The sequence below is a fragment of the Ochotona princeps genome, chromosome 5 (assembly GCF_030435755.1).
Source record: "Ochotona princeps isolate mOchPri1 chromosome 5, mOchPri1.hap1, whole genome shotgun sequence".
NCBI classification, from domain to species: domain Eukaryota; kingdom Metazoa; phylum Chordata; class Mammalia; order Lagomorpha; family Ochotonidae; genus Ochotona; species Ochotona princeps.
The window spans coordinates 77,822,870-77,850,517 of record NC_080836.1 but is presented as its reverse complement, the minus strand read 5'-3'; the positions used below and the strand labels follow the sequence as shown (position 1 = coordinate 77,850,517).

Genomic DNA, 27,648 nt, shown 5'->3' with positions numbered 1-27,648 from the left:
CAGCTACTCCCACTGGAGAGCGTGAGCTGGGATGGGGGCAGACCAGACTAAGCAGGACTACAACACCTATTGGACTTCATGTGGACTAGATCAGGGAAAAGCCAAGCTGGCTGATTGTTCCTACTGGTGCAAACAAAATTAGAGTGGGTGAGGGATGTTTGGGCTTAGCTGCAGCATCAGCTGGCAGAAGCTGGCACTGGGGGCTAATTCTGTCAAGTCAAACCACAGAACTACCTGGAGAGGGCATAATCTGGGAGTGGGAGAGACCTGGGAGGGAAAAAGTGGGCTCCTCCCTCTTGGGTTACCACTCCCGCAGGAGGGCATGAAAACTAGGACAGAGGCTGGGGTGGCTAGACAGAGAGGCACTCAACAACATCCATGAGGGCTGGATAGTTGAGTTGGTTAGATGGAACTAAGCTTCAATACCCATCGACATGTACGAGAGCCAAATGGGATGGGGGACAGGCTGGTCTACTGCTACACATACTGGCAAACCAGGGTAGGGGGCGGGCCTGGTGGGGGTTATTGTGGGTAACTCTGACTAGGCTGCAGCTCCCACTGGTTGATGTAAGGGCCGAGTATGTGCTGGGCAGAACCAGGCTGGACTGCAACATCCACTGGTTCCAGTGGAAGTTGGGGCTGAAAATAGAACCAACCCAGCAATTGCAACCACCAGCTGATCGGGGTGATGGACTGTGCCGGGCCCTGTGCTTGCTAGAACATACAAGAATTTGGTCTGCGAACACCTCAGACAAAATTTCTTTGGCGATCTCCCCAATCGAACTGCTGGACTCAGAACCCTAGCCAAGAAGACAGAAGACAGAACAAGTTAATCAACCACCTCAGCTATATGTTGGCAGCAAAATACTGGGCAAATGGAGACTCTATGATGGACTATGTCAATCAATGGATTCTTCAACGACTTCACCGTGCTTGGACTGGCAAGATTGGCAGCGATTCATAACTGGTGAACTATCAAAACCACCTGAGCAGGTATCTCAGAGTATGCCCTGCATCTAGGACCTGGGTGGGTGGGAAATTGGGTGGGGCTTCTCCCTCAATATCCCCCTTTACCTCAGAAACATGAAGGATACAATATGGAAACAACAGTCTTACCCACTTTCCTATAGCCCTTGAACCTTTTTACCCTAATTAACTATGTAAAGATTGTTAAAAATTTAATAAAAAATTATATTTAAAAAGATTTATTTATTTTTATTGAAAAGGCAGATACACAGAAAGGAGGAGAGACAGAGAGAAAAATCTTCCATCTGATGACTCACTCCCCAACTGGCCACAACGACTGGTGCTGAGCCAATCTGAACCCAGCAGCAGGAACTTCTAGGTCTCCCATGTGGATGCAGAGTCCCAAGGCTTTGGGCCATTCTTGACTGCTTTCCCAGGCCACAAGCAGAGAGCTGGATGGGAAGCAGGGCCACGAGGACACGAACTGGGGGTAGGCACTGTGTCCTGAAGTCACTGTCTCTGAATTACCACAGCGTCTCACTTTTGCCTTTGTAGTTCTTTAAATGTTTGTTTGGTAACTTCCTTGCATTACATTGCCTTAATATCTCATTTTTTTTTCTGTTTTCCTAAATGGATTTTGACTAGCACAAGATCGCCAACTAAAAATAAGTGTACAAAATACTGACAAGAAGTATGTTTCAAATTATGAAATACACTTTTTGAAAAAAAAACATTTTTGAAAAATATGTTCTCCACACTTGTTGTTACCATGCTTTTAAAGTTTTCTTATCAGATTATGAGTATTCAGTTGCACTGAAAACACAAATTCAGACAGGGAATGCAATGAATTATTCGGAACTTAACCATTAACTGATTGCCTTTATCATGCTATCTATCTCAAAGTTAAATTTGTGGGTCTCATAAACATCTTTTTAAAAGTTCTCATAGAGTTACCATGGGTTTCATGCTTCAATTGAACATTATGATTTACAAAACATACCCCGAGATTCTATGTCGCCAATTCCTATATGGATCATACAAACTTTCACAAAATGCCAATGCATGAATCACAAATTCTTCAATAGGAGTCTGATCTGCCATTTCCTTTTCCTTTTTTTTGCTTTTTAACTGAGAATAAAGTTAAAAATAAAATTAAAAGGCATGCTCACTCATCATCTAACAGTAAATTATTTTTGCTCAAATTAGCCTATTTTCCCCACTGGGTCTAAAAGAGCCTTTGATCATATCAACTATATACAGCAAATCAAATTTTAAATTTTTCCTAAGACAGGTATAAACGATAATCATTATCTTTTGAAATAAATATGCTCTGTAAAGAGAGACAAATAAACAATGAACATATAAAATCACAAACTGTGTCATTTAATTTATAAAATACTGTAACTGCTTAATTACAACAGGCAACATATATCTTTAAATACATTAAGATTTCTGAAATATATTACCCAACAATTCTAATTCTCTTCTAAATTATTATTGCCTCTGAAAACATGTTACTATATTCACTAAAACTAAAGAAAGCAAAATCTATTTAATCTCAGTAAAACAACAAAAAGGAAATATATTAGTTTACACCTACTTGTTGAATATAGAGTGTTGTCATGGTGATGACATGATTAATATACGAGCAAGTCCCAATTTCTTCCACATTTGACAGATTTCTATGATTGAAAAAAGAACAGTGAATAGAAGGTATGCTCATATATTTAGTTTGAATTTTGAAAATATATTTTAGTAAACAATGTACAAATGACACTGCAACACAAAATCACACTTCTGAGTGCTTTCCCAGTGAAAATGCAAAAAACACTACAAGTAACATTTAACTATGTTGTGTAGGATGAATGTGTGAAACAGCATCAATATATTACAGAAAACTGAAAAATGTCACAAAGTAGGAAAAGAAAAAAATTCACCAACTTTTTTTAACTCAAACATTTATGTCTAAATTTTTCTTACAAGTTTCTCCACAATACATTCAGTTCAATTTTGTGTATGCATTGCCATCATACTATATGCATGGCTTTGTAATTTTCATGTTGCTTTTGGTATACCAGATTTCCTTGACTAGGATAAAAACCGTTGATAGGGGTCAGCACTGTGATATCCAGCCAAAGCAGCCAGCTGGAGAGTAAATCCAATAGATGGAAGGATCTCACTTTCACACACACACACACACACACACACACCCTTATTCCTTCTTTCCCTCCATCCCCCAATTTTAATTTCCAAATAAATAAATAAATCTTTAAAAAAATTTGATTGAAAGGGCAACCAGCATTGTTATACACTAAGACAGCACAATATCCTGTTTAAAGCAGTAATTCAACAGGAGCTTGATGTTTAACTATAATATGGTATTCATTTTTACTGTACAAGACTTGAATATCTTCAAAATATGCTAATATTTACTACATTTAAAACCATTTTCACATTAAAAAGGTAGTTTATTAATTTTCAATTCTCACATACTTTTACCTTGTGAAATAATTTATAACTAAATTTAGTCGATGCTAGGGGAACATTAAAATTAACTGAACACACATCTTTTTAAAAATTATTTACTTATTTATTTACATATTTGAAAGCAAGATAGAAAGAGAGTGCTCCCATCTGCTGGCTCACTCTCCAAATGTCTATAATGCTGAAGCTGGCAGCAGGAAACTCGATCCAGGTCACCCACATGAGTGGCAAGGACCTAACTGCTTAAGCCATCATTCCTGCTTGAGCCAAGAAATTGAAACAAAGAGCTATAGTTAGATCCAGGTACTGAACACAGGCACTTGATGTGGGATACAGGTGTCTTAACAACTAGGTTAAACACCTGTCCCTGAATTAATAGACTTCCCACCATAAAAATTCAGATAATCATGACATCTTGGAGAAAGTGAAGAATAAAAACATGGGTAAAATCAGAAGCCTTTGCAGGAGTTCCGCACTCAGTAAGGGTGAAAACAATCTTCTTCCTGAGAGCAATTAAAAATGATGGACAGAGCCATCACATGAAAGTTGGCTTAAGTCTCTGCTGCTCCACTTCTAACCCAGCCCCTGCGAATGCACCTGGGAAGGCAGCTGAAGGTGGCCAGACTACCTGGGCCCACGCCACCTTTGTGGGATACCCAGACGGAACTCCAGGATCCTGTCTTGGGCCTGGCCCAGCCACACCTGTCACTGTCATTTGAGAAGTGTACCACAGTTGGAAAGCCTCCGTCTCTGTATGTCCTCTGCGCTTGCTATAACTGTATTTCAGACAAACAACTAAATCATTTACTTTTTTAAAAAAAAATCACTCGTCCTCACAAAATGTAAAGGCTATTAACTGAGAAATCGATTCTTACAAACATCAGAGACTATATAAAAAAAGCACAAGAATTAAAAAGGAATAAATGATGACAATTTTTAATTATTCTTCAGAAATTTAACATAATCGTTCATTCAAAACAATGATAACAAACATGTTGGATGAGAATAGCTTTAAAGTGAAATGAATTACAACAATAATAGAAGAAAACACGCAAGAAAATCTAAGTGACCAAGAGTTTGCTGATGATTTCTTCAGACATTTATTTAGTTGAAAGAGGTGGAGAAGGAGTGGCAGAGCGATCTTCCACCTACTGGTTCACTCCCCAGATGGGATAGGCCAGGCCAACAGGAGCCAGGAGCTTCATCCAGACCAGATACTTTGGCCATCTTTTGCTGCTATTCCTAGGCCACCAACAGGGAGCTGGATTGAAGTGGAACAGCTGGGACTCAGACTGGCATTCATATGGAATGAAAACTGTGGCTTAACCCACTGTATCACAATGACAGCCCCCTGCTTATGAGTTATCAGATACAAAAAACAAAAAACATTACCATGGAAAACAAGCTGATAGACTAGACTTCATTAAAATTATCTACCCCTAAAAAAGACTGCTAAGTCACAGACTATGTGAAAATAGTTCCAAAACACACACATGATAAAAAATTGTATCTCTAAATATTCAAAAATCCTTTAAAACTTAACAGAAGAAAAATGTACGACAACTTTTAAATGGGCAAAAAAATTTAAATAGGAACTGAACCAAAGAATATTTAGGTACAAATAGCCATATAAAGATGCTGCACATCTTTGTCATTAGGCAGTTACAAATGAAAACAAGATACCATAAATATCTACTAGAATGACTAAAATCTCAAAGAATGGTATCACTGATAATCGGAAAGAACAGGAACAAAAGCAACTCACAATGCCAGCGGGAATGTAAAATATCCAAGGACTACGGGGCCAGGCTCTATGGCACTGGCATCCCATATGGGTGCCAGTTCCTGTCCTGGCTGTTCCACTCTCCATCCAGTTTCCTGCTTATGGCCTGGGAAAGCAGCAGAGGATGGCACAAGGCCTGTACACATGAGGGAAATCCAGAAAAAGCTTCTGGCTTCAGGTCAACTCAGCTCTGGCTGTTGCAGTCATTTTGAGGTGAACCTTCTATATCCACCTCTCCTTTGTCCTCTGTAAAATCTGCTTTCCAAATGAAAACAGATATTTTTAAAAAGATACAAGCACTGTAGAAGACAATTTGTCAGCTTCTAGTAAAGCTAAACATAAACTAACCATAATATACTGTAATTACATTCCTACGTTTTCATAAAATGAATCAAAAATTTTTATTCATGTCAAAATCTGCATATAGAGGTGTTTTTTTTTCTTAATCTTATTTGAGGAGTCAGTGTGTTCACACATGCAGCATGAAGAGGTAGGGAGAGAGATTTCATTCATGGTTCACCCCTCAACTGTCAGAGCTGATAACATGCATATGTCAAATTCTATAGAAATACACAACTCAAACAATAATCTACAATACGGACTTTACTCGGTAACTGGTTCATCAATTATAACAAATGTACCATACTAAAACAAAAGTACCATACTAAAGCAAGATATTAAAATACAAAAAAACTAGACAAGAAGGGAAGAAAATATATGAGAATGCTCTGTAAACTCAGCTTATTTTGAAACACAAGATTTATTAAAATGCTTAACAGCAGTTTTAAAAAATAAAGTAAAAAAGGGCCTGGCATGATGGCTCCTCATCTTGTAAGTGCCAGGATCCCATTTGCATGCCAGTTTTAGTCTTAGCTGCTCCACTTCCCCTCCAGCTCCCTGCCTGTGGCCTGATAAAGCAGTAGAGGGTGGCCCAAAGCCTTGGGACCCTGCACCCACGTAGGAGATCCAGAAGCTCCTGGCTCCTAGCTTTGTATCAGTTCAGCTCCAGCTGCTACAGCCATTTAGTGAACCAGGGACAGAAGATCTTTGTCTTTCCTTCTCTCTGTAAATCTGTTGTTTCAATAGAAAATATATAAACAAGAAAGGAAGGAAAGAATAAAAAAACGAAGGAATAAATAAAGTCAAGTCTCTGGAAACAGAAACACAGCCTATAACTGGCAGTTAATGAATATGAAATTTATCAGTAGAGAGTAACTTCTACTGAAACAACAAACCCTCAACTGAAAAACCTGTTGACCATCCCTATGCTTCCTATTACTATCAAGAACTAGGTATAAGGGAGTTAAGACGATTATCTATGTAATCATCAACTTTCACAAATCTACAGAAAGCAGTGCAGCAACTGCAAATAACTACCACAGAGCCCTAGTCACATTTTACTGCCTGAGTAAGCACTTTTCCCCATAACCTGTAAAATGCTTGCATTACTTTTCTAAAGATGAGGAAGAGCATGAAAACAAAAGTATGACTAAGGGTCAGAAAGAGATGAAATGTTTTTAACAACTCTTCTCAATTATTCCATCCTTCTTTCAATCTAAGGCAAAGAGCTACTACACTAAAAAAGATTAAAAGGCCAATTAAGTCACTATTCATCAACTAATTCATTATAAAGTATTTATAAAAGAAATTATGTACATGATGGAAAGGGGATTCAAAATAAGCTTTCATCTGTGTGTTTCTACTAAGCTTCCAAACGGATCCTCCTGCATCACAAAATTTAGTATCAGACATATTCTGTAAACCTTGAAACTAAAAACTTCAACAACAATTATACTTGATACAGTAAAATCATAAAAATATTTGGAAGACATGATGCATTTTCATAAGCAATATCACACCATAACAAAAATGCATATAGTTATAAGTGAGAACCACAGAGGAATAAAAATGTATACATAATCCCAACCAAATTGCCCAAAGCATTCTTCATGGAACTGGAAACAATGATCCAAAGGTTCATCTGGAAACACAAAAAACCACGGATAGCTAGAACCATTCTCAAGAACAGGAAGTTAGCAGGGTAGGGCAGTGGTTATCAAAACAGCCTGGTACTGGCACAAAGATAGAGAGGAAGATCAATGGAGCAGAATAGAAACACCAGGTGGGAACCCAAAGAGGTACAGCCAAATAATCTTTGACAAAAAGACAAACGACAATCCAGGCAAATGGGAAGGTCTGTTCAATAAATGCTGTTGGGACAACTGGTTAATAGCCTGCAGAAACAAAAAGATAGATCCACATCTCTCACCATACACTAAGATCAGACCTAAATGGATAACAGATCTAAACCTACATCCAGAAACCTTCAAACTTTTGGAAGAAAATGTTGGAAACACACTGCAACACTTAGGGGTAGGCCCTCACTTCCTAAAAAAGACTCCAAAAGCAGTAGAAATCGAGACCAAAATAAACAATTGGGACCTCATCAAACTAAGAAGCTTCTGTACAGCTAGAGAAACAATCAACAAAGTAAAAAGGCAACCCACAGAATGGGAGAAGGTCTTCCCGCACGACATAGGTGATAGAGGGCTAATCTCCAGAATATACAAAGAGCTACAAAACAACCAAAATGTCAAAACAAGCCACTCAAGAAATGGGCACGGGAAATGGGCAAACACTTCACAAAGGAACAAACCCAAATGGCAAATAAACATATGAAAAAATGCTCAAGTTCCCTGGCAATAAGGGAAATCCAAATTAAAACATCAATGAGGTACCACCTAACGCCAGTAAGACTGGCCCACATGAATAAAAGCACCAACAACACTTGCTGGCGAGGTTGCGGGGAAAAGGGGACCCTACTCCACTGCTGGTGGGGCTGCAGGCTGGTACAGCCTCTATGGAAATCAGTATGGAGAACATTCAAACAACTCAAATTCAACATACCGTATGATCCGGCAATAGCACTCCTAGGAATATATCCAGAACAATTGTTTTATGAGAAACCAACATGCACTCCTATGTTCACAGCAGCACAATCAGTAATTGCAAAAACATGGAAGCAGCCAAAATGCCCATCAACAGAGGATTGGATAAGAAAGCTATGGTTCATCTACTCCATGGAATACTACTCAGCTATTAAAAAAACAAAATGCAGTTCTTTGTGGCCAAATGGGCCAAACTGGAAAACATAATGCTAAGGGAAATGAGCCAATTCCAAAAGGTTAAATACCACATGTTTGCCTTAATTTAAGATGATATGATGTTATGTATAACATGTTATGTTGTGTATGTTATATGTTGTGTATAAACTAAAATTGAAATGTCAATGAGGTGGTCACAGAAGGTGGCTAGGAACTCGCATTTACTTTTAACATATTGGTTACTCATTACTATATCAATTAACTCCATAATGATGTAAATTTTTGCTGTGGTATGTTGGAGCTTTTAATTGATCGGGATGATACTCTGCTGGCTCTGTCTTCAGACCAGAGAGGGTATACCTAAGAAGCCGTTGAACTTGACTGGACAATAAGATGCTGGGCTCTATGTTTGGTATATGCTTGCAATGGGGGAATCTCAACTGAACTTGAACTGTGGTTATGCAACAAGGTGGAGGAATCCACCATGGTGGGAGGGTTTGGGGAGGGGTGGGGAGAACCCAAGTACCTATGAAACTGTGTCACATAATACAATGTAATTAATGAATTAAAAATAATAAATAATTAAAATAAAATAAAATAAAATAAAATTCTGGGACTGCAAAAAAAAAATGTATACATAGTTATAAATGAGAACCACAGAGGAAAAACTAGTATAATAGTTTTCTTTTGGAGAACAGCAGTGACCTAGCAAGCTAATCCTGAAGCTGCAGCACCAGTCTGTGTTCCAAATGTTCCACTTGCAATTCAGTTTCCTGCTTGTGGCCTGGGAAAACAGTGGAGGATGGCTCAAGTCTCTGGGGCTCTGTATCCACATGGGAGACCCAGAAGAAGCTCTAGGATCCTGGCTTCAGATTTGCTTAGCTCTGGCCATTGTGGTATTTAAGGAGTGAACCAGCAGACGGACGATCTCTCTGTTTCTCCTTTTTTTTGGTAAAACAGCCTTTCGAATAAAAAGAAATGTCTTTAAATTTTTTTTTTATTTCTTTAGGATTTTAATCCTTTACTTGAAGGAATTAAAGAGAAAAAGGAAGAGACAGAGACAGAGATCCTTTGCTTCCTAGTTCTCCCCAGACGGCTGCAATGGCCAGGTCTGGCCAGTCTGAAGCCAGGAGCCAGGAGCTTCAGCCAGGTCTCTAAGATTTGTGGCAGGGGCCCAAGCATTTGGGGAATCTTCTGCTAAGTTTTCCCAGGTATATTAGCAATGGAGATGGATAAGAAGTGAAATAGCCAGGTCTTGAACCAACACTCATATGGAATGTTGATGTAGTATACAGAGGCTTAATCCACTGTATCAAAACATCAGTCCCTGCTGTAATAATCCCTTCCTTTAGTGCAAACTACTTTATGCTGTAATACAAATTTTTAAAAATCTTGTTTAGACGTCTTTATAACTATGTTTGGCAACTAAAAGACATCCCAATATACTGTCAAATTGCAAGCCTATTGCAAAATGGGGCATTCACTCTTTCAGGTTTTACATGAATGACAAACATCATTAATGCATTATTGCTATTATCTTAGTAATAATTATTTTAAAACAAATAGGCTACTTTTTGTACCAGTTACCTGCAAAGAATAATGAAGAACTTGACAAGCAAAAGGGACAAGGCTTGTTGTTGTTCCTCTAAACCGTCTGCCATCTTCTGAACACACTGCAGCAGCTGGAGCCTCAGAACCTGCAGAATATTATCAGGAAGCAGAGATATTCCTGGAGGCATATCATCCACCCTACAATGAAAGGGGGAAAAGGTAAGTGCAACATAAGAAAATCTCTGATACTTAAATGAACTGCATGTTCAGCCCCGAAGAAGCCCTCTGTGTTCATTCCAAACACTCTGTGCCTTCTCATCCTTAATGGCCCATCACATACTCAGTTAAGTAAGTTACTAGACGATCACCAGAGCAAAGCAATTAATCTGACTTCAGAGGAGTTTTGCTTGGTGGGGTGAGCAGATGGAGGCAGTCACAGAGGCAGGCAGATATGGGAAGAAAATCAGAGAGATAAGGAAAGGGAAATACAATCAGGTTAGTATGTTCACTTGTTTTATTGTCAACTGAAATATTTAGACTAAAAGTAAATGTACTTCCCAATTAGAAATATTAAATGTGTATATATACTGTTTCTAAAAGCTACCTTAACCAGTGATTAAAAACAAAGTACCTAAATAAAATTTAGTATTTGTCATCTGCTTTACTGTAAGTGAGATTAATCTACATAATGACCACAGCAGCCATGTATTTAGAAGAGGGAAAATGTATTACCAACAAAAGGGAAAAAAGTAAAATGAAAATGTAAATGCAGAGGCCTAAGGATGAGCATGAATGAAAGCTGTTCTTTAACATTTTGAAACTAACAAAAGCCAACTTCTTACAAAAATGGCCACTTTGGTGTGTCTCTTACAATAAAAACCCACACCTAGATCGAAAGTCTAAATACCTGGGTACTAAATCCATAAAATAGAACTGCTCATTTAATCTTTGGAGTTTCTATATCTATATAATTTTAACACCATCCATCCTATTTCACATGTCTCTGACACCAACCATTATGCATCTGTAAAACACAAAAAGAACTACAAAAAGTAGCATATTTTAAATATATCGTCACTAAAACTTAAGCATCTGGTCATAAACCACTGGATCCTAATTTTCCTATGTCCATTAGAAAAAAATTGGCCAAATCTGCTGAGCACTGATTTGGGTCCTGGCTGCTCCACTTCCAATCCAGCTCCCAGCTTATGGCCTGGGAAAGTAATACAGCATGAAGTCCTTGGGACCATACCCACAGGGAAGAACCAAAAAAAAAAAAAAAAAAAAAAACAAACCTCCTGGCTCAGGTTTCAGATCAGCACAGCTCCAGCTGCTACAGCCATTTGGGGAGTGAACCAGTGTATAGAAAATCTTTCTGTCTTTCCTTCTCTCTGTAAAATCTGCCTTTCAAATAATAAATAAAAAAACAAATATTTAAGGAATAAAAAGACCAAATATGCAGACAGCTCTCTGAAGGGCTCCTATGATTAAATAATTATATCTTCCAGTAGTCTCTTCTGCAGATAACATTTAATGTGAAATATTACTAATATCTTTAAACTGAGTAAAAGACTATTTGATTCACTGCAGTCAGAAGAATTTGAAGATATCACCAGCAGTTACAACAATTCACATGATAAATGCATTTTGCCTCTTTATGACCCAACCTACAACACACAAAGGATGTGGTTTTATAAAATGAACATCTGATTTTAACTAAATTACACAGGAAATAATTTACAAAGCACATTACAAAGTATCAAATTCTATTACCAAGTTACAGAAATATCACGGTTTTGGCACCATGTCACTTGAGACCTTGGATTCTTTCACAGTATCATGTTTGTAGGCACTACCAGAAGGCCTCTCATTTTCACATACAGTCTGTTTCTGCCAACGAGCTAAAAAGTGGTGATTGCAAAAACCACTGTAGCTTTGAGAGACTGAAAAAACAGTTAAACATAACTAATTTTCAAGGCTAAACTATCCCTTGCACTTCTCAAAAAACATGTCAACAAGAAAGGAAACATTAGGTTTTCCAATATTTTACCTAGTTACTTAGAAGTATTTCCCTTTGTCATTGGTCCTGACCTTCTATATTTGCAACTTCAAATAAATATATAAACAGTCTAAGAAGTTACCTTCCTTTCTAAAAACAAAGTTTTTTTTATTATTTTTAATTGGAAAGTCAGATTTTCAGGGAGAAGGAGAGACAGAGAGAAAGATCTTCCATGCACTGATCCACTCCCCAAGCGGCCACAATTGCCAGAGCAGAGCTGATCCAAAGGCAGGAGCCAGGAGTTTCTTCCGGGTCTCCCACACAGGGTGGTCCCAAGGCTTTGGGATGTCCTCAACTGTTCTCCCAGGCCACAAGCACGGAGCTGGATGTAAGTGGAGCATCCGGGAAATAAACCAGCACCCAAGTGCAGGCAAAGTGAGGCTATCATGCCAGGTCCCCCCAAATTTTTCTTCTAAAAAGAGAAATTTTTTTACTAATTCTCTTTGTAAAGCTGAGGCTTAATTAGAACATATGTAGAGATGAAGCTGAAATTTTGGGACTATTTTCCTACAGTGATGAGCACTGTAAGAACTTGGAAGCATTTCTTCACATCTGGGTCTTTATTACACAAAATTCCATATTCTTGTTGCAAGTTCCCAAACTCCAGAAATATGTTTCATGTCTCTGCTTGACTACTGAATACCTACTGTAAAAACCAACTAATGGTTGTCGATGTCTAACAAGAAAGAAGTCTAAGTTCCAAGGTTTTAAAATCTGGTAAAAATCCCTGTTATGAATTTTCTTCTTGAGAAATATTTCAAGTCAGTTTAAACAAGAAATACAACCTTATCCGCATTAAGGTAATGTGGCTAGCTTATTACACTCTTGCATATAACATTTACTTGCATTTTTTAATGACTTTACTAGTAAAATCTATTATTTATGCTTTAAGATTGGGGAAGTATCTGTTTCTGAGAGTCAGAGAGAAACAGACAAACTGAAAGAGACAGCTGCCATCCTTGGTTCACTCCTCCGGATGCTGGCATTGGCTGGGATGGGACAACATTGAAGTAGAGGCCCTGAAACTCAATCCAGATCTCCCATGGGAGCAGCAGGAATCCTATTACTTGAACCATCACTGTTGCCTCTGAGGGTCTGCTTTAACAAGAAGCCAAGATTCCAATGTAGGACACAAGCATCTTAACCTCTAGACCAAATGTCTTCCCCACTCTTTAACACATACTCATCTGTGGTTAGACACATTGTTAATTTAAAATGTAGCATTTTCGGAGATGACCTCCCAGAAAAGGAGACATTTATACTTTATGATAATAACAATTGCACATTAGAAACTTCAACAAAGAAAGAGATCCCATTCATTGTTTCAGTCTCCAAATGAGCACAACAGCTGGGACTAGGAGCCAAGAATGCAAGTCTCCCACAGTGGCAGGAATCCAATTACATAAACAGTTACCACTGTCTCCTGGGAATCTAGTTGGAAGCTACAGTCAGACAAATGAAGAAAGTAACTGAACCCAACGCTTTGATATGGGAAACAGACATCTTAAACTGCTAAGCCACCCAGCTATAGACAACTGCCCAGGTTGCACTGTACCTAAGCAAGTGTTACACTGCTAGGAGAAAAGTAGCTAACAGCTGGTGGGCATCCTGGACCTGATTAATGCCAAATCCACGTTAACTATATCAGCATAGTTGCCTATTCTATTTTTTTTTAAGATATGTGGGGCGTAGATACCAGCATGCCAACAGACAGTCTAGCACCCGCACACGCACGGGCCCTGGTTGGGCAGGTAGAGCTCAAGGTTGGCATGGCTACCAGCAGAGGACCGGGCTTGGGGATCTACATGCTCACAGACAAGGGAGGCTGTGGATTGCTTAGGGAGGCAAGTCTGGAGATGTGTGGGAGGGGGGACTGCTGAGGAAGAACTTGACAAGTAAGGAATGACTTCTAAGGGATTTCCACCAACCAGGCTATTGCACTTGTAGGTAAGCAAGGGGGCTGAAACCAGGTGGCTTAGAGGAGGGAAACTGGAGGATTTTTTAGGGCCAAATCAATACATCTGACCTCACGGAAGACCTGAGCTAGAATTGTTAGTACCAACCACTGCCTCCCAGTGCATGAATTTGGGCTGTATAGTGGGGTTGGTCAGGTTGAGATAGGCTCCTAAACCCATTGGTGTGTACAAGAGCCAAATGGGATGCAAAATCAGTCTGCTGCACACACCAGCATGCATAGGAACTGGGCCTAGGTGTGGGTGTGATGGGGGTTATTGGGGATCATTCTGACTGGGCTGCAGCTCTGGCTGGTGTGCATAAGAACCCAGTGTGTGCTAGGCAGGATTAAGCTGGGCCACAGCACCCACTGGTTTGCGTATGAGATGGGACTAGGGACAAAACTGACCAGGTGACTGCAACCACCACTGTGTGCACAGGCTGATGTCACTGATGTACTGAACCAGGCCCTGCACTGGCTGGCACAAACAGGAGTAGCCTAGGGTCACCTCTGGCAAGGCTTCTTTGGGGATGTCCCCAACTGGATCACTGGACTCAGAACTCCAACCACAGCGAAAATCACAGGATCTGTGGTTTGACCATGGGGTACATGTATCAGAATTGGAGCGCCACGACTGTTGAGGCCTGTGCAGTGGATGGCATGCTCAGATGCTCAGGGGGAACATGACAGCCAGCTCACTGAGGCCTGCAGAAGACATCTAGCACCATGGACATCTAGAGGATAGAAGGAAGAACAAATTGGACAGCTCTCCCAGACAAGCGTTGACAGGAAACCTCTGGGTGAGTGGAGACTCTAAGGTGGACTATGCAGCCAATGGACCTTGGAAGGATTTCCTCAGCCTTGGAGCAATGAAATCCACAGCATGTCAGTAATATCAAAACTACTTCAGGGCCCAGCACAATAGCGTAATGGTTAAAGTCCTTGCCTTGAACACGCCGGGATCCCTATGGTCACCGGTTCTAATCCCAGCGACCCCACTTCCCATTCAGCTCTCTGCTTGTGGCCTGGGAAACCAGTTGAGGCCGGCCCAAAGCCTTGGGACCCTGCAACCAGGTGGGAGACCCGGAAGATCTCCTGGCTCCTGGCTTCGCATTGGCTCAGCTCCAGCAATTGTGGTCACTCAGGGAGTGAATCAACAGATGGAAGATCTTCCTCTCTGTATATCTGCCTTTCCAATAAAGATAAATAAATCTTAAAAAAAAAAAAAAAAAAACCTACTTCAGCTTCCTTGGAACATGTTCCACATCACGGACCCTGGGATGACATCTGGTAGCTATCCCCCATCCCAGAGTATGAGGATTAGGCTGCTGGGAGCAAGCCTCTCCTCTTTTTTCCTACTTTCCTGGGATGCAGGAGGATAAAAAGAGATTGGAGGCAGGTGTTTTGTCTGCTTTCTCCCATTCCTTGACCCTCTCCAACCTGGTCAGTGGTCAACATGGGCATGCATCCCTCTCAACTATGTAAACATTATCAAAAATAAAATGAATTTATTATTTAAAAAAACACTGCTGGCTAAACAGCTGCTCCACCTAGAAACTTTAGAAGCTTTCATTCCAATATTCTAAATGAAAATTGAAATCCTTACACATTAACATCCATAGGCATATTATTTAAAGTTAGCTGTAAATCATCAAAATACTAGTACATCGGGAGTCACATTTGACACTAGAATACCACATGTCATACTGGAGTATCTGGTTCAAGTCCAGCATCCTCCACTTCTTATCCAACATCTGTAACGTATATCCAGGGAGGCAGCAAGTAATGGCTCAAGAAAGTGGGTTCCTACTTTCCAGATGGCAGACTCAGGTTCAGGTCCAGGTTCGTTGCTTCAGCTTGGCCCAATTCTGGCTGTTATGGGCACGTAGGGAATGAACTCGGAGGTAAAAGAACTAACTCTATGTTTGTGTATCTATCTCTCTGCCTTTCAAATAAAGTGAAAATAAATAAAAATTTCTCAAGTATTCTAAAGTACAAACAAGAATGCTTTTCTTAGAAATCATTAATACATAATCTTATTTTGATGACAGTTCAATATGTAATACTTTCCAACCTCTATAAACAAAATATAAGGAAAAATCTGAAGCTACATATTTATAAAAATTAGTCCTTTTTTAGCAATATCAAATCCTTTTTGAGTTCAATATATTGTACACAACTCCAACAACCTCTTCTCTGGATTATTGCAATTATTTCTTAATTTCTTAAAGGTTCTTGCTCTAAATTCAAATATTCTCCATAATCTCTATAAAATGAGACACAGAGACAGAACTTCCATATGCTGGTTCACTCCACAAATGTCCACAATATCCAGGGCTGGGACAGGACAATAACAAGAGTCCAGAACTCAATCTGTGTCACCCAAAAAAGTGGCAGGGATCAAAGCATTAGACTCATCCTCCCAGTATGTGCATTGGCAAGGAGCTGGAACAGAAGTGGAGACAGGACTTGAATCCAGGCACTCCAACATGAGAGGCAAGTGTCTTAACTGCTGTGCCAAAGTCACCCTCTAAAATAACTATTGAAAAACAAAGTTGATCAGGATAGTCTCATATGGGAAAAATTTTAGTAGCACTCTTATCCATTATAAAAGGAAGAAGAGGGGTTTTATTTGCTTCTCTATTCTACATTCACCTGGTATCCTCCAAGCAAGTTGTTAATTTTCCAGGTACCCTTTTTCATCATTAACTATCATAATTCCTCACTTTCCTTCTCATCATATAACTGTAACTGGAGTTCCTTTTGTGGCTAAACACCTGCCTTAGTTCTCTTACTTATCATTCTACCCAACTTCTGCTACCTAACAACTATAAGGCTTTCAAGAAAGCTTGAGTTACAAAGACACTGACAAGTGGACTCACAACTGCAGGAAACCAGAACATGAATGGAGTAATGAAGATTTGTACATTTTTAATACCATTTGAAATTTTCCTTTATGATTTTTAAATCTAGTTTTTTAAAGCCTCACTATCTTGCTACTCCTCAAGACTCCTGTGACTGCATTCTAAGGCCAGAAACAGAAATAAGTGTGAATTTGCATATCTATCTATAGTAAAGAATATATATCAAATCTATATGCTAGAGTCCCAGCACTGAGTTTCAAAAACGTTGGAATTTCTGAGTGACAAGAATATCTTTTGTTACATCTAACAAGTCACTTGGGATTACACCTGATTTCATATAAATGAAGTGACTCATGTGGGCCCTTACATATTTTTCATCAACCAGAAAGATCAAACATTAACAGGATGAAACTTTTAGCCTTACTCACATCAATCCTCCGGAAAGGGAGAGGGACTGTATGTGGAGCCCAGTCACATGGCCAATAATGCAGTAAGAGCCCAGTGACTCTCAGGACACGCAGAGCTCAAAGAGTTTTCAGAACACACTTTTTTTCAGGCACAGTGCTATTTTCTGACTTAATAAAAAGCAATAAAGTTCTGCATCCAAGACTTTTCCATATCTTGTCATATGACAATAGGACATTTTTACCAGATATAATCCCCAGCCCAGTACTTTCTCCAAAATGCCTGAGTCTAGTGCATTATTAAACCTGAGAACAATCTGAGAACCGTGAATTACAGCTACTTAGTCAGAAGTGCATGCGGCCCCAAAGACCACTCATGAGAGCAGCCCTGTGAAGGACCTCTGTCCTTGATTTGTCAGCCTAGGTGCTAACACTGATAACTCTAAGAAATAAAATGAATCAGAGGATGCTCAGTTGGTAGTATCTCACTAAAGTCTAAAAGTGGTTTCCAGAAGCAAGCCAGCTATACCAAGAAAACTGGTATGATCAATTAGCAATGCATGCCATGAGAGAAAGAATATCAAGAGTACAAATGGGCGCAGCGTGGTAGCCTACCTGCTTAAGTTCTCCCCTTGCATGCACCACGATCCCATATAAGCGCCAGTTCTAATCCTGGTGACCCCGTTTCCCATCCAGCTCCCTAATTGTGGCCTGGGAAAGCAGTTGAGGACGGCCCAAAGCCTTGGGACCCTGCACCCGCATGGGAGACCTGGAAGAAGCTCCTGACTCCTGGCATTGGATTGGCACAGCTCCAGTTGTAGCAGCTCACTTGGGGCATGATTCATCAGACGCAAGATCTTCCTCTCTGTCTCTCCTCCTCTCTGCATATCTGACTTTTCAATATAAAATAAAATCTTAAAAAACAAAAGTGCAAAACAATTGCCATTCTTGCCACATGTCATCAATAAAACCACTGTGACAAAAATGAATAAATTCACTTAAGGGTAAGAAATTAGTGCTTCTACATACCTGGTAGGCAGCTTTTCAAAGTCAACATCCAAGAATTGTTCATAGCTGGAAACAAAATTGTCCAACCACAGCTTCAGATAATCTGGATCTTTCTGAAACAAGGAACATATTACATTAAATATATTGTTAAGGGACAAGAAAGGAGACATCCACTTCAGACAAATATTTAAGGAAGCAATAATGAAGTCTTTTGATACTGAAGAAGACATACACATAGACCTGTTGTTGCATTTTTTTTTAATTTATTTATTTTTATCAGAAAGGCAAATACATGAAAGAAGGAGAAACAGAAAGATCTCCGTCTGCTGGCTCACTCCCCAAGTGGCCACAACAGCCAGAGCTAAGCTAATCCAAAGTCAGGAGCCAGAAGCTTCTTCCAGGTCTAACATGCAACTGACGGGTCCCATGCCACAGGCAGGAAGCTGGATGGGAAGCGGGGTAGCCAGGATTAAAACCGGTGCCCAGATGGGATTTCGGTGCATGCAAGGCGAGGACTTTGGCCACTAGGCAAAAGCACCAGACCCCGCAACCATAGCTAGTTACTCTAAATAACATTGGCCTCCTTGGCTGTTCCTGAACCATACCAGACATGCTCCCACCCAACAGGCCTTTACGCTGGCTGTATTTTCTACCCTAAACAACTTCTCACCTAAATACAGAAATGGCTAACTCCCTCACCTTCTTCAAGTCATTCTTTCAATGATAAATTTTCTTTTTTTTTTTTTTAGATTTATTTTATTTTTATTACAAAGTCAGATATATACTGAGAGGAGGAGAGATAGAGAGGAAGTGGAGCTGCCGGGATTAGAACCAGCGGCTATATGGGATCAAGGCGAGGACCTTAGCCACTAGGCCACGCTGCCGAGCCCTCAATGATAAATTTTCAATGATGCATATTTTTAACCACCTTTCTTAGAACTGCAAACATTCTCACTGTCCTTCGCCTTATCCTATTCTGTTTCTCAACTCTATGGTATTCAATATACCCCATAATTTACTTATTTACTAGATTATTGACCATTACCCCAGGAATATGAGTTTTACAATTGCACGATTTTTACTTTACTAGTTATTACCATAACAGTGCTTAACAAAAAGGTATTCAATATTTGTTAATGAGTTAATAATAAATATAAAACATAGAAAGCCAAATTAGAAATGGATTAACATGAACATTAAAACTAAAACAAAATCTTCTACGATATAAAATATCTTTCCTACTTTGAAGATAATCAAAAATTTATCAGAACAGAAAAACTGAAAGCAAAATTGTTGCTGATTGAATGTAAAACCTATTATTCATCAGAGGGCACAATTAAGAGAAAGGCTAAGTACAGGGTTTGGCTCAGTTAAGGCACTGGTTAAGTTGCATACGTCCCACACTGTGGTGGTTGAGCTCAACACCTGGCTCCAGCAACCTAGCTCCAGCTTCTTGTTAACACAGATTCTTGGAGGCAGCAGCAATGACTAAGCTACATTGATTACTGCTCTCCATGAGAAGATCTGGATTAAGTTTCTGGTTGCAGGATCTGCTATGCCCAGTCCCAGCCACTATGGGTTCCTGGGAAGTAAACTAGCACATGGGAACTCTCTCTCTCAATTTTTAAATGGTATCCTCACTTGAAAAAAAATTTGATGGTATCTTTCCTTTTTTTTTTTTTTTTAAAGATTTAGTTGAAGGGCAGAGTAATTAAATCCCTTCTAAAAAAAAAAAAAAAAGCACTGAACCACATGGACTCACGGCTAAACTCTACCAAACTTTCAAGAAAAACTTACCCAATTCTCCACAAGCCATTCCAAAGAACAGAAAGGGAGGCAATCCTTTCAAACTCTTCTATGAAGCCAATATCACCTTAACACCAAAGCCAGATAGAGACCCAACAGAAAAAGAAAACTACAGACCAATATCCCTAATGAACATACATGCAACAAAACACTAACCAATAGGATTCAACAATGTTCAGGCATATCATTCACCTGGGTCAGATGAGTCATCCCTGGCATGCAGAGATGGTTCAACATTCAAAACTCAGTCAATGATACACCGCATCAACAAATTGAAAAATAAAAACCACAGATCATTTCAATAGATGCATAGAAGGTATTTGACAAAATCCAACACTGCTTCATGCTGAAAACCTTAAGCAAGATAGGCATAGAAAGAACATTCTGTAATACAATCAAAGCAATACATGAAAAACCCAACACCAGTATCATGCTAAATGAGGAAAGACAGGAAGCTTTTCCACTAAGATCTGGAACTCACCACTGCTATTCAATATAGTATTGCAAGTCCTTGCCAAAGCTATTAGGCAAAAAAAGAAAAAAAATTCAAGGAATTCAAATCAGAAATGAGGAATTGAACTATCCTTGTTTGCAGATGACATGATTCTCTACATAAGACACTACTGGAACTCATAAGAGACTTTGGCAGGGTAGCAGGATACAAAATTAGTGAACACAAATCAATGGCACTAGTGTACACAAATAATCCCATGGCTGAGAAAGAAATTCTAAGCACAGTCCCTTTTAGAATAGCAGAGAGAAATCTTAAATATGTAGGAATTAATCTAACTAAATATGTGGAAGAAATCAATGATGAAAATTATAAAACATTTTTAAAAAGAAATAGAAGAAGACATTGAAAAGTAGAGAAACATGCCATGTCCTGGACTGGCAGGATCAACATCATCAAAATGTATATGTTACCAAAAGTAATATACAAATTCAACACATTCCCAATCAAAATCCCAACATTATCAGAAACAGAAAATACAAAAGCTCATCCGGAAACACAAGAAACCATAAATAGCCAAAGCTATCCTGAAGAATAAAAATCAAACTAGAGGAATCACAATTCTAGACCTCAAGACATAGTATGGAGTAGTGGTCATCAAAACAGTCTGGTACTGGTACAGATACAGAGAAGATCAATAGGAACAGAATAGAAACACCACATGGAGCCCACACATGTATAGTCAACTAATCTTTGACAACAAAACTGAAAACAATCCAGGGAAAAAGCCCAGTCTCTTCAACAAATGCTGTTGGAACAACTGGATAACAGCCTGCAGAGGTAAGAAACAAGAACCCCACCTGTCACATAATAAAAAAATCAGCTCTAAATGGGTCAAGAACCTAAATCTGCACCAAAAAACTATCAAACTATTAGAGGAAAACATAGGAAGCACTCTACAATATATAGGAATGAGGAAAGACTTCTTGGAAAATACACCAAAAGCACAGGCAGTCAAAGACAAAATAAACTAATAGGTCCACATCAAACTAAAAAGCTTCTGTATAGCAAAGGAAACAATTAATACAGTGAAGAAGCAACCAATGGAATGGGAGAAAATCTTTGAACACTACACAACTAATAGGGGACTAACACCTAAGATATTCAAATGGCTAATAGACATATGAAAAAATGCTAAGGCTCCTAGCCATCAGGGAGATAAAAATGAAAAACACATTGAGGTTCCACCTAACTTCAGTGACACCAATATACATTCAGAACTCTACTAATAGCACATGCTGGTGTGAATGTGGAGAGAAAGGTACCCTCCTTCACTGCTGGTGGGATAAAATAACTGTTGTACAACCACTATGGAAGTCAACATGGAGAATGCTAAGAGAACTAAAAATAAACTTGCCATATAACCCAGCTATTCCACTGCTGTGAATATATCCAAAGAAAATGAGATCTGCATATGAGAAAGGGATCTGTTACCCTATATTCACAGCAGCACAATATACAATAGCAAAAACATGGTATAACCCAGATGCCTGTCAAAAGAGGAGTGGATAAACTGTGGTGTATCTACGCCATGGAATACTACACAGCCATTAAAAAGACTGAAATTCTACCATTTGCAATCAAATGGTCCGAACTACAGACCATTATTTTCAGTGCAATAAGTCAATCCCAAAAAGGCAGATATCATATGTTCTCCCTGATAGAAGACAACCTTCATTCAAAATACAAGATCAATAGCCCTTTCAATACTGTTTTTGCTGTAACTCATGGTTTTTGACATTATTATTTTCATTTTCATTTCTTCAAATTGTTTCTTTTCTATCATTAAACTTCAGTGAGTCATTGTTCATTCAGTAGCATGTTATTAGCATGTTATTTAACTTCAAGTTGTAAATTTTTAAACTTTATTCCTGTTGCTGATTCTGTTGTATAGCTATTCATTTAAGCGAATGTATAGTAAATGTATATTAGAGACTATCATGTCCAAATGTGAAGATACAACACAGTAAGCATCTCTACCTCCAAACCAAAGATGGACTCCCAATGAAGCTGTTAAATATATCTTGATAGGGGGATGCTAGACTGTCTGCCATTGTCCATATCCTCAATATCAGGATATATATAGATAACAAAATGATGGATTTATGACTGTTTGTGAAGGACTATACTATTGTTAAAATATGGGGAAAAATCAGTGGCAGGGGAGGGAGTTTGGAGAGGGGACAAGGGAAATGTATCAAAAAATGAAAAATTAACGTAAATTAAAAACAATTTTAAAAATTGTGGAAGGACAGAATTATAAGAGTGTGAGAATGTGTGTGTGAGAGAGAGGGAGGAAGTTCTCTATCCACTGGTTCACTTCCCAAATGGCCAGAAACAGCTGGGCCTCAGTCAAGTCAAGTCAGAGGAAGTACTCAAGCAATCAAGCCATCTTCTGCTGCTTTTCCAAATACATCATCAAGGAGCTGGATCGGAAGTGGAGCACCCTAGAATCCAACTCATATGGGATGTCAACATTGCAGGGGACAGCTTAACCCGTTTCTTTTAAAGTTAAACATACACAGATCAAATGATCTGCTACTTCTCTTCTGGAGACATGAAAACAATATTCATAAACACACTTATATAAAAATTTTCACAGAAGTTTTACTTTTAATAGTCTAAAACAAAAACTATCAATAGGTTAATGAATGAACACAACATGATAGATTTATACAATGGAATGTAACTCAGGTAAAACAAACAAACAAAAACTCCTGAAAACTACCGACAGAACACAAGCATTGAAAGCATCTGAGCAAAAAGATGCCAGGCATCAAAGCATATATCCAGAGGATTTCATTTATTTATAACAAGTTCTGACAAAGAGGCACTCAACAACAAAGAGGCACTCAACAACATCCGTGAGGGCTGGATGGTTGAGTTGGTTAGATGGTACTAAGCTTTAATGCCCATTGACAAGTACAAGAGCCAAATGGGATGGGGGACAGACTGGTCTACTGCTACACATATTGGCAAACCAGGGTAGGGGGTGGGCCTGGTGGGGGTTATTGTGGGTAACTCTGACTAGGCTGCAGCTCCCACTGGTTGATGCAAGGGCCGAGTATGTGCTGGGCAGAACCAGACTGGACTGCAACACCCATTGGTTCCAGTGCAACTCGGGACTGAAAACAGAACCAACCCAGCAACTGCAACCACCAGCTGATCGGGGTGATGGACTGTGCCGGGCCCTGTGCTTGCTAGAACATACAAGAATCTGGTCTGGGAATACCTCAAGGTCTCTTTGGAGATCTCCCCAATCGAACTGCTGGACTCAGAACCAGGAAAGGACAGAAGACAGAACAGGTCAATCATTCATCTCAGCTATATGTTGGCAGCGAAATATGGGGCAAACGGAGACTTTATGATGGACCATATCAATCAGTGGACGACCTCATCGAGCGAAACTGGCAGCGATTCATAACTGGAGAACTATTGAAACCACTTGAGCAAATATCTCAGAGCATGCCCCACATCCAGGACTTGGGGTGGACGGGAAACCGGGTGGGGCTTCTCCCTCAATATCCCCCTTTACCTCAGATACATGATGGAAACAATATGGACATAATAGTATTACCCACTTCCCTATACCCCCTGAACCCTTTTTTTTTAACCACAATTAACTATGTAAAGATTGTCAACAACAATACAATAAAATAAAAAAAAATAAATAAAACATGAGAGAAATGAAAAAAAAAAAAAAAAGAAGTTGTCAGGATCGCTCCTGGTTCCCTCCATATGCCTTTGTAGTTTTTTTAAAAAAAAAACAAGTTCTGAAAAAGCTATGATGACAAAATTGAATCAATGGCTACTTTTGGAATAACCGACTCCAAACGACACAGAAGAGAACTTTCCTAGGTGATGGAGGTTTTTTGTTTTTGATGTAGTGGTTACAAAATGTTTGCACACGCCAAAATCACTATTCTTTGTTAGGGTCCAGCCACCAACATAGGCTCATGGCTTCTGCCTGACAGCTGGGGCGCATTTGGGAAATGAACCATCAGATGGACAATACTTCTTCTTTCTTTCTCTCTCTCACTCTATTTTTCAAGTAAAATAAATAAATACATAATTTTAAATGTGATCATCTTTGACATTTCAAACTGGTTTATTTTATGGTCTGTAAGTAACAAATCAATAAAGCTAAGTTAAACACACACAAACACCCCACACACCAAGAAAAAAAAAAAAACTAGAGGCCAATTCTGCATGTTAAGCCTCCCACTGCAGTGCCAACCTCCCATAAGGACATTGGTTCAAATCATAGCTATTCCACTTTTAATCCACCTCCCTGCTAATGTACCTGGAATGCAGCAGAGGATGGCCCAAATTCTTGGGTCCCTGCACCATGTGGAAAACCCAAAAGCAGCTCCTGGTTTTGGCCCATTCTCAGTCCCTGCAGTCATTAGGGGAGTGATCAGAGCACAGAAAATCTATCTCTCTGGGCCCAGCGAGATAGCCTAGTGCCTAAAGTTCTCACCATGTATCCGCCAGGATCATAACTCAGCGCTGGTTCATCTTCCAGATGCTCCACTCCCCATCCAGCTCCCTGCTGGGAAAGCAGTCAAGGATGGAATGAAGCCTTGGATAGCAGTATCTACTTAGGAGACCTGGAAGAAGTTCTTGGCTCCTGGCTTTGGATCGGCTCAGTTTTAGTCATTGCGTCCACTCGGGAAGCGAACCAACAGATAGGTCTTTCTGTCTCTCCTCTCTATAAAATCTGACTATCCAATTAAAAAAAATTTTTTTGAAAAAAATCTGTCTCATAAAAAGATCTTAAAAATGCAATACTCTGGGCTCGGCAGCGTGGCCTAGTGGCTAAGGTCCTCGCCTTGATCCCATATGGCCGCCGGTTCTAATCCCGGCGGCTCCACTTCCTCTCTATCTCTCCTCCTCTCAGTATATCTGACTTTGTAATAAAAATAAAATAAATCTAAAAAAAAAAATGCAATACTCTAAGATTAAACATTAAAAATGTAAATTTTAGGAGTGATATGAGGCACCAGTTTAAATCACTAACATTGGCATCCCATTCAAAGTGCCAGTTCAACTCTCAGCTGCGGTGCTTTCAATTCGCTTCCCTGCTAATGTGCCTGGGAAAGCAGCAGAAGATGGCCCATGGAATCGGGACCCTATCATCTAAATGCGAGACATGAATGGAATTTCAGGCTCCTGGCTGCAGTCTAGCCCACCCCCAGCCTTTGTGGCCATTTGCAGAATGAACCAGCAAATGAACAATCTCTTTTCTGCTTCTCTTTGTTTCTATTAAATTGCCTTTAAAATAAATAAACTGTGTGTGTGTGTGTGTGTGTGTGTGTGTGTGTATACAAATATATATGCAAGCTACATCTTAAAAAGCACTCTAATTTTTTTTTAAAGATTTATTCATTTTTTTTTTTTTTTTTTTTTTTTTTTTTTTAAAGATTTTATTTTATTTTCATTACAAAGTCAGATATACTGAGAGGAGGAGAGATAGAGAGGAAGTGGAGCTGCCGGGATTAGAACCAGCGGCCATATGGGATCAAGGCGAGGGCCTTAGCCACCAGGCCACGCTGCCAAGCCCTAGATTTATTCATTTTATTACAGCCAGATATACACAGAGGAGGAGAGACAGAGAGGAAGATCTTCCGTCCGATGAGTCACTCCCCAAGTGAGCCGCAACGGGCCGATGTGTGCCGATCCGAAGCCGGGAACCTGGAACCTCTTCCAGGTCTCCCACGTGGGTGCAGTGTCCCAATGCATTGGGCCGTCCTCAACTGCTTTCCCAGGCCACAAGCAGGGAGTTGGATGGGAAGTGGAGCTGCTGGGATTAGAACCGGCGCCCATATGGGATCCCGGTGCGTTCAAGGCGAGGACTTTAGCCGCTAGGCCACGCTGCCGGGCCCCACTCTAATTTTTTTAATTGTCTTCAACAAGTGATTCAGGAGTTTACATCACTTGAGTCATTGACTACTTATCTAAGCACTGATATTGCATGAAGAGAAACCAAGCAACATCTTTCTTTTTTTTTTTTTTTAAGGTTTATTTCTTTATTTCTACTGGGAAGTCAGATATACAGAGAAGAGGAGAAACAGAGAGGAATGGATTCACTCCCCAAGTGACCACAATGGCCACAGCTGAGTCAATCCGAAGCCAGGAGCCAGGAGCTTCTTCTGGGTCTCCCATGTGGGGGCAGGGACCCAAGGCTTTGGGTTATCCTCGACTGCTTATTCAAGCCAACAGCAGGGAGCTGGATGGGAAAGTGGAGCCACCAGGACACGAACCGAAGCCCATATGGGATCCTGGCACATTTAAGGCAAGTACTTTAGCCATCAGGGTACTGCACCAGGCCCCCAACATATTTCAGGAAAAGCATTACACTACAAATCAGAATCTAAAAGAATGTTCCCAGAATATGCAGGAACTGCTGACCTTTTGTGTATTTGTTTTTCTATTAATATACTGTTCTAAACTCAGCTTGAAAATTACCACTATTTGCATCATCACTGAGAAATCAGAAAACAGAAATTAGATAAAAACAACCACCTCTTGTAAGAAATTTGTCAAGTTTCGTAAATTTTTACATTCCCAATCAAAATGTCATTCATTTATTCACTCATTTTTCCATTCAAAATAGAACTGCACAAATAGAATCAGCTGGAGATACCCTGTCATTGTTCCTTTCTAACAGAAATTAGACATAAAGCAGTCACTGAACACTATAAAGAACTCATGCATTTTTCTTCTAATTTTATTTATAAAACTCTATACATCTAAGAATCAAGATGCCAGAATAGGGTACAGACACATTTAAACGCAGAGAAACATTAGCCAATATGAAGCAAGAAGGCACATTCCAGGAAACAGGAGAGGACAGAACAACAGCAGAGGGATACCTGGAGACTGACACACACAGGAAAGCAGTGAAAACAATGGTGTGGTGTTGCAGTGAATGATACACCAGCAGCATTCAGCAAACACAATCTGAATTGCACCAGCAGCCAGAAATCCACCAGCAACAAGGAACTTTCACCGGGAGCTCAGGAGGTAAAACCAGACAAAGAACTGCCCATCCTGGGCCCCGCAACGTGGTCTAGCAGCTAAAGTCCTCACCATGAATGTGCCGGGATCCCATATGGGCACTGGTTCTAATCCAGGTATCCCCACTTCCCATC

The 27,648-nt window shown here is 39.7% G+C and overlaps 1 protein-coding gene across 3 annotated transcripts in view; it reads right to left on the bottom strand.

Moving 5' to 3' along the window:
• Nucleotides 1-27,648, bottom strand: part of NBEAL1 (neurobeachin like 1) — a 175,729-nt gene that overhangs the window by 123,423 nt on the left and 24,658 nt on the right. For all 3 annotated transcript variants that reach the window (XM_058664871.1, XM_058664872.1, XM_058664873.1), the window contains exons 2-5: nucleotides 18,199-18,290; nucleotides 9,925-10,086; nucleotides 2,567-2,648; nucleotides 1,967-2,094 (exon numbers count right to left, since the gene is read on the bottom strand). In XM_058664871.1, coding sequence (XP_058520854.1) covers nucleotides 1,967-2,094; nucleotides 2,567-2,648; nucleotides 9,925-10,086; nucleotides 18,199-18,290 — 464 coding nt within the window. The remainder of the gene's footprint in view (nucleotides 1-1,966; nucleotides 2,095-2,566; nucleotides 2,649-9,924; nucleotides 10,087-18,198; nucleotides 18,291-27,648) is intronic.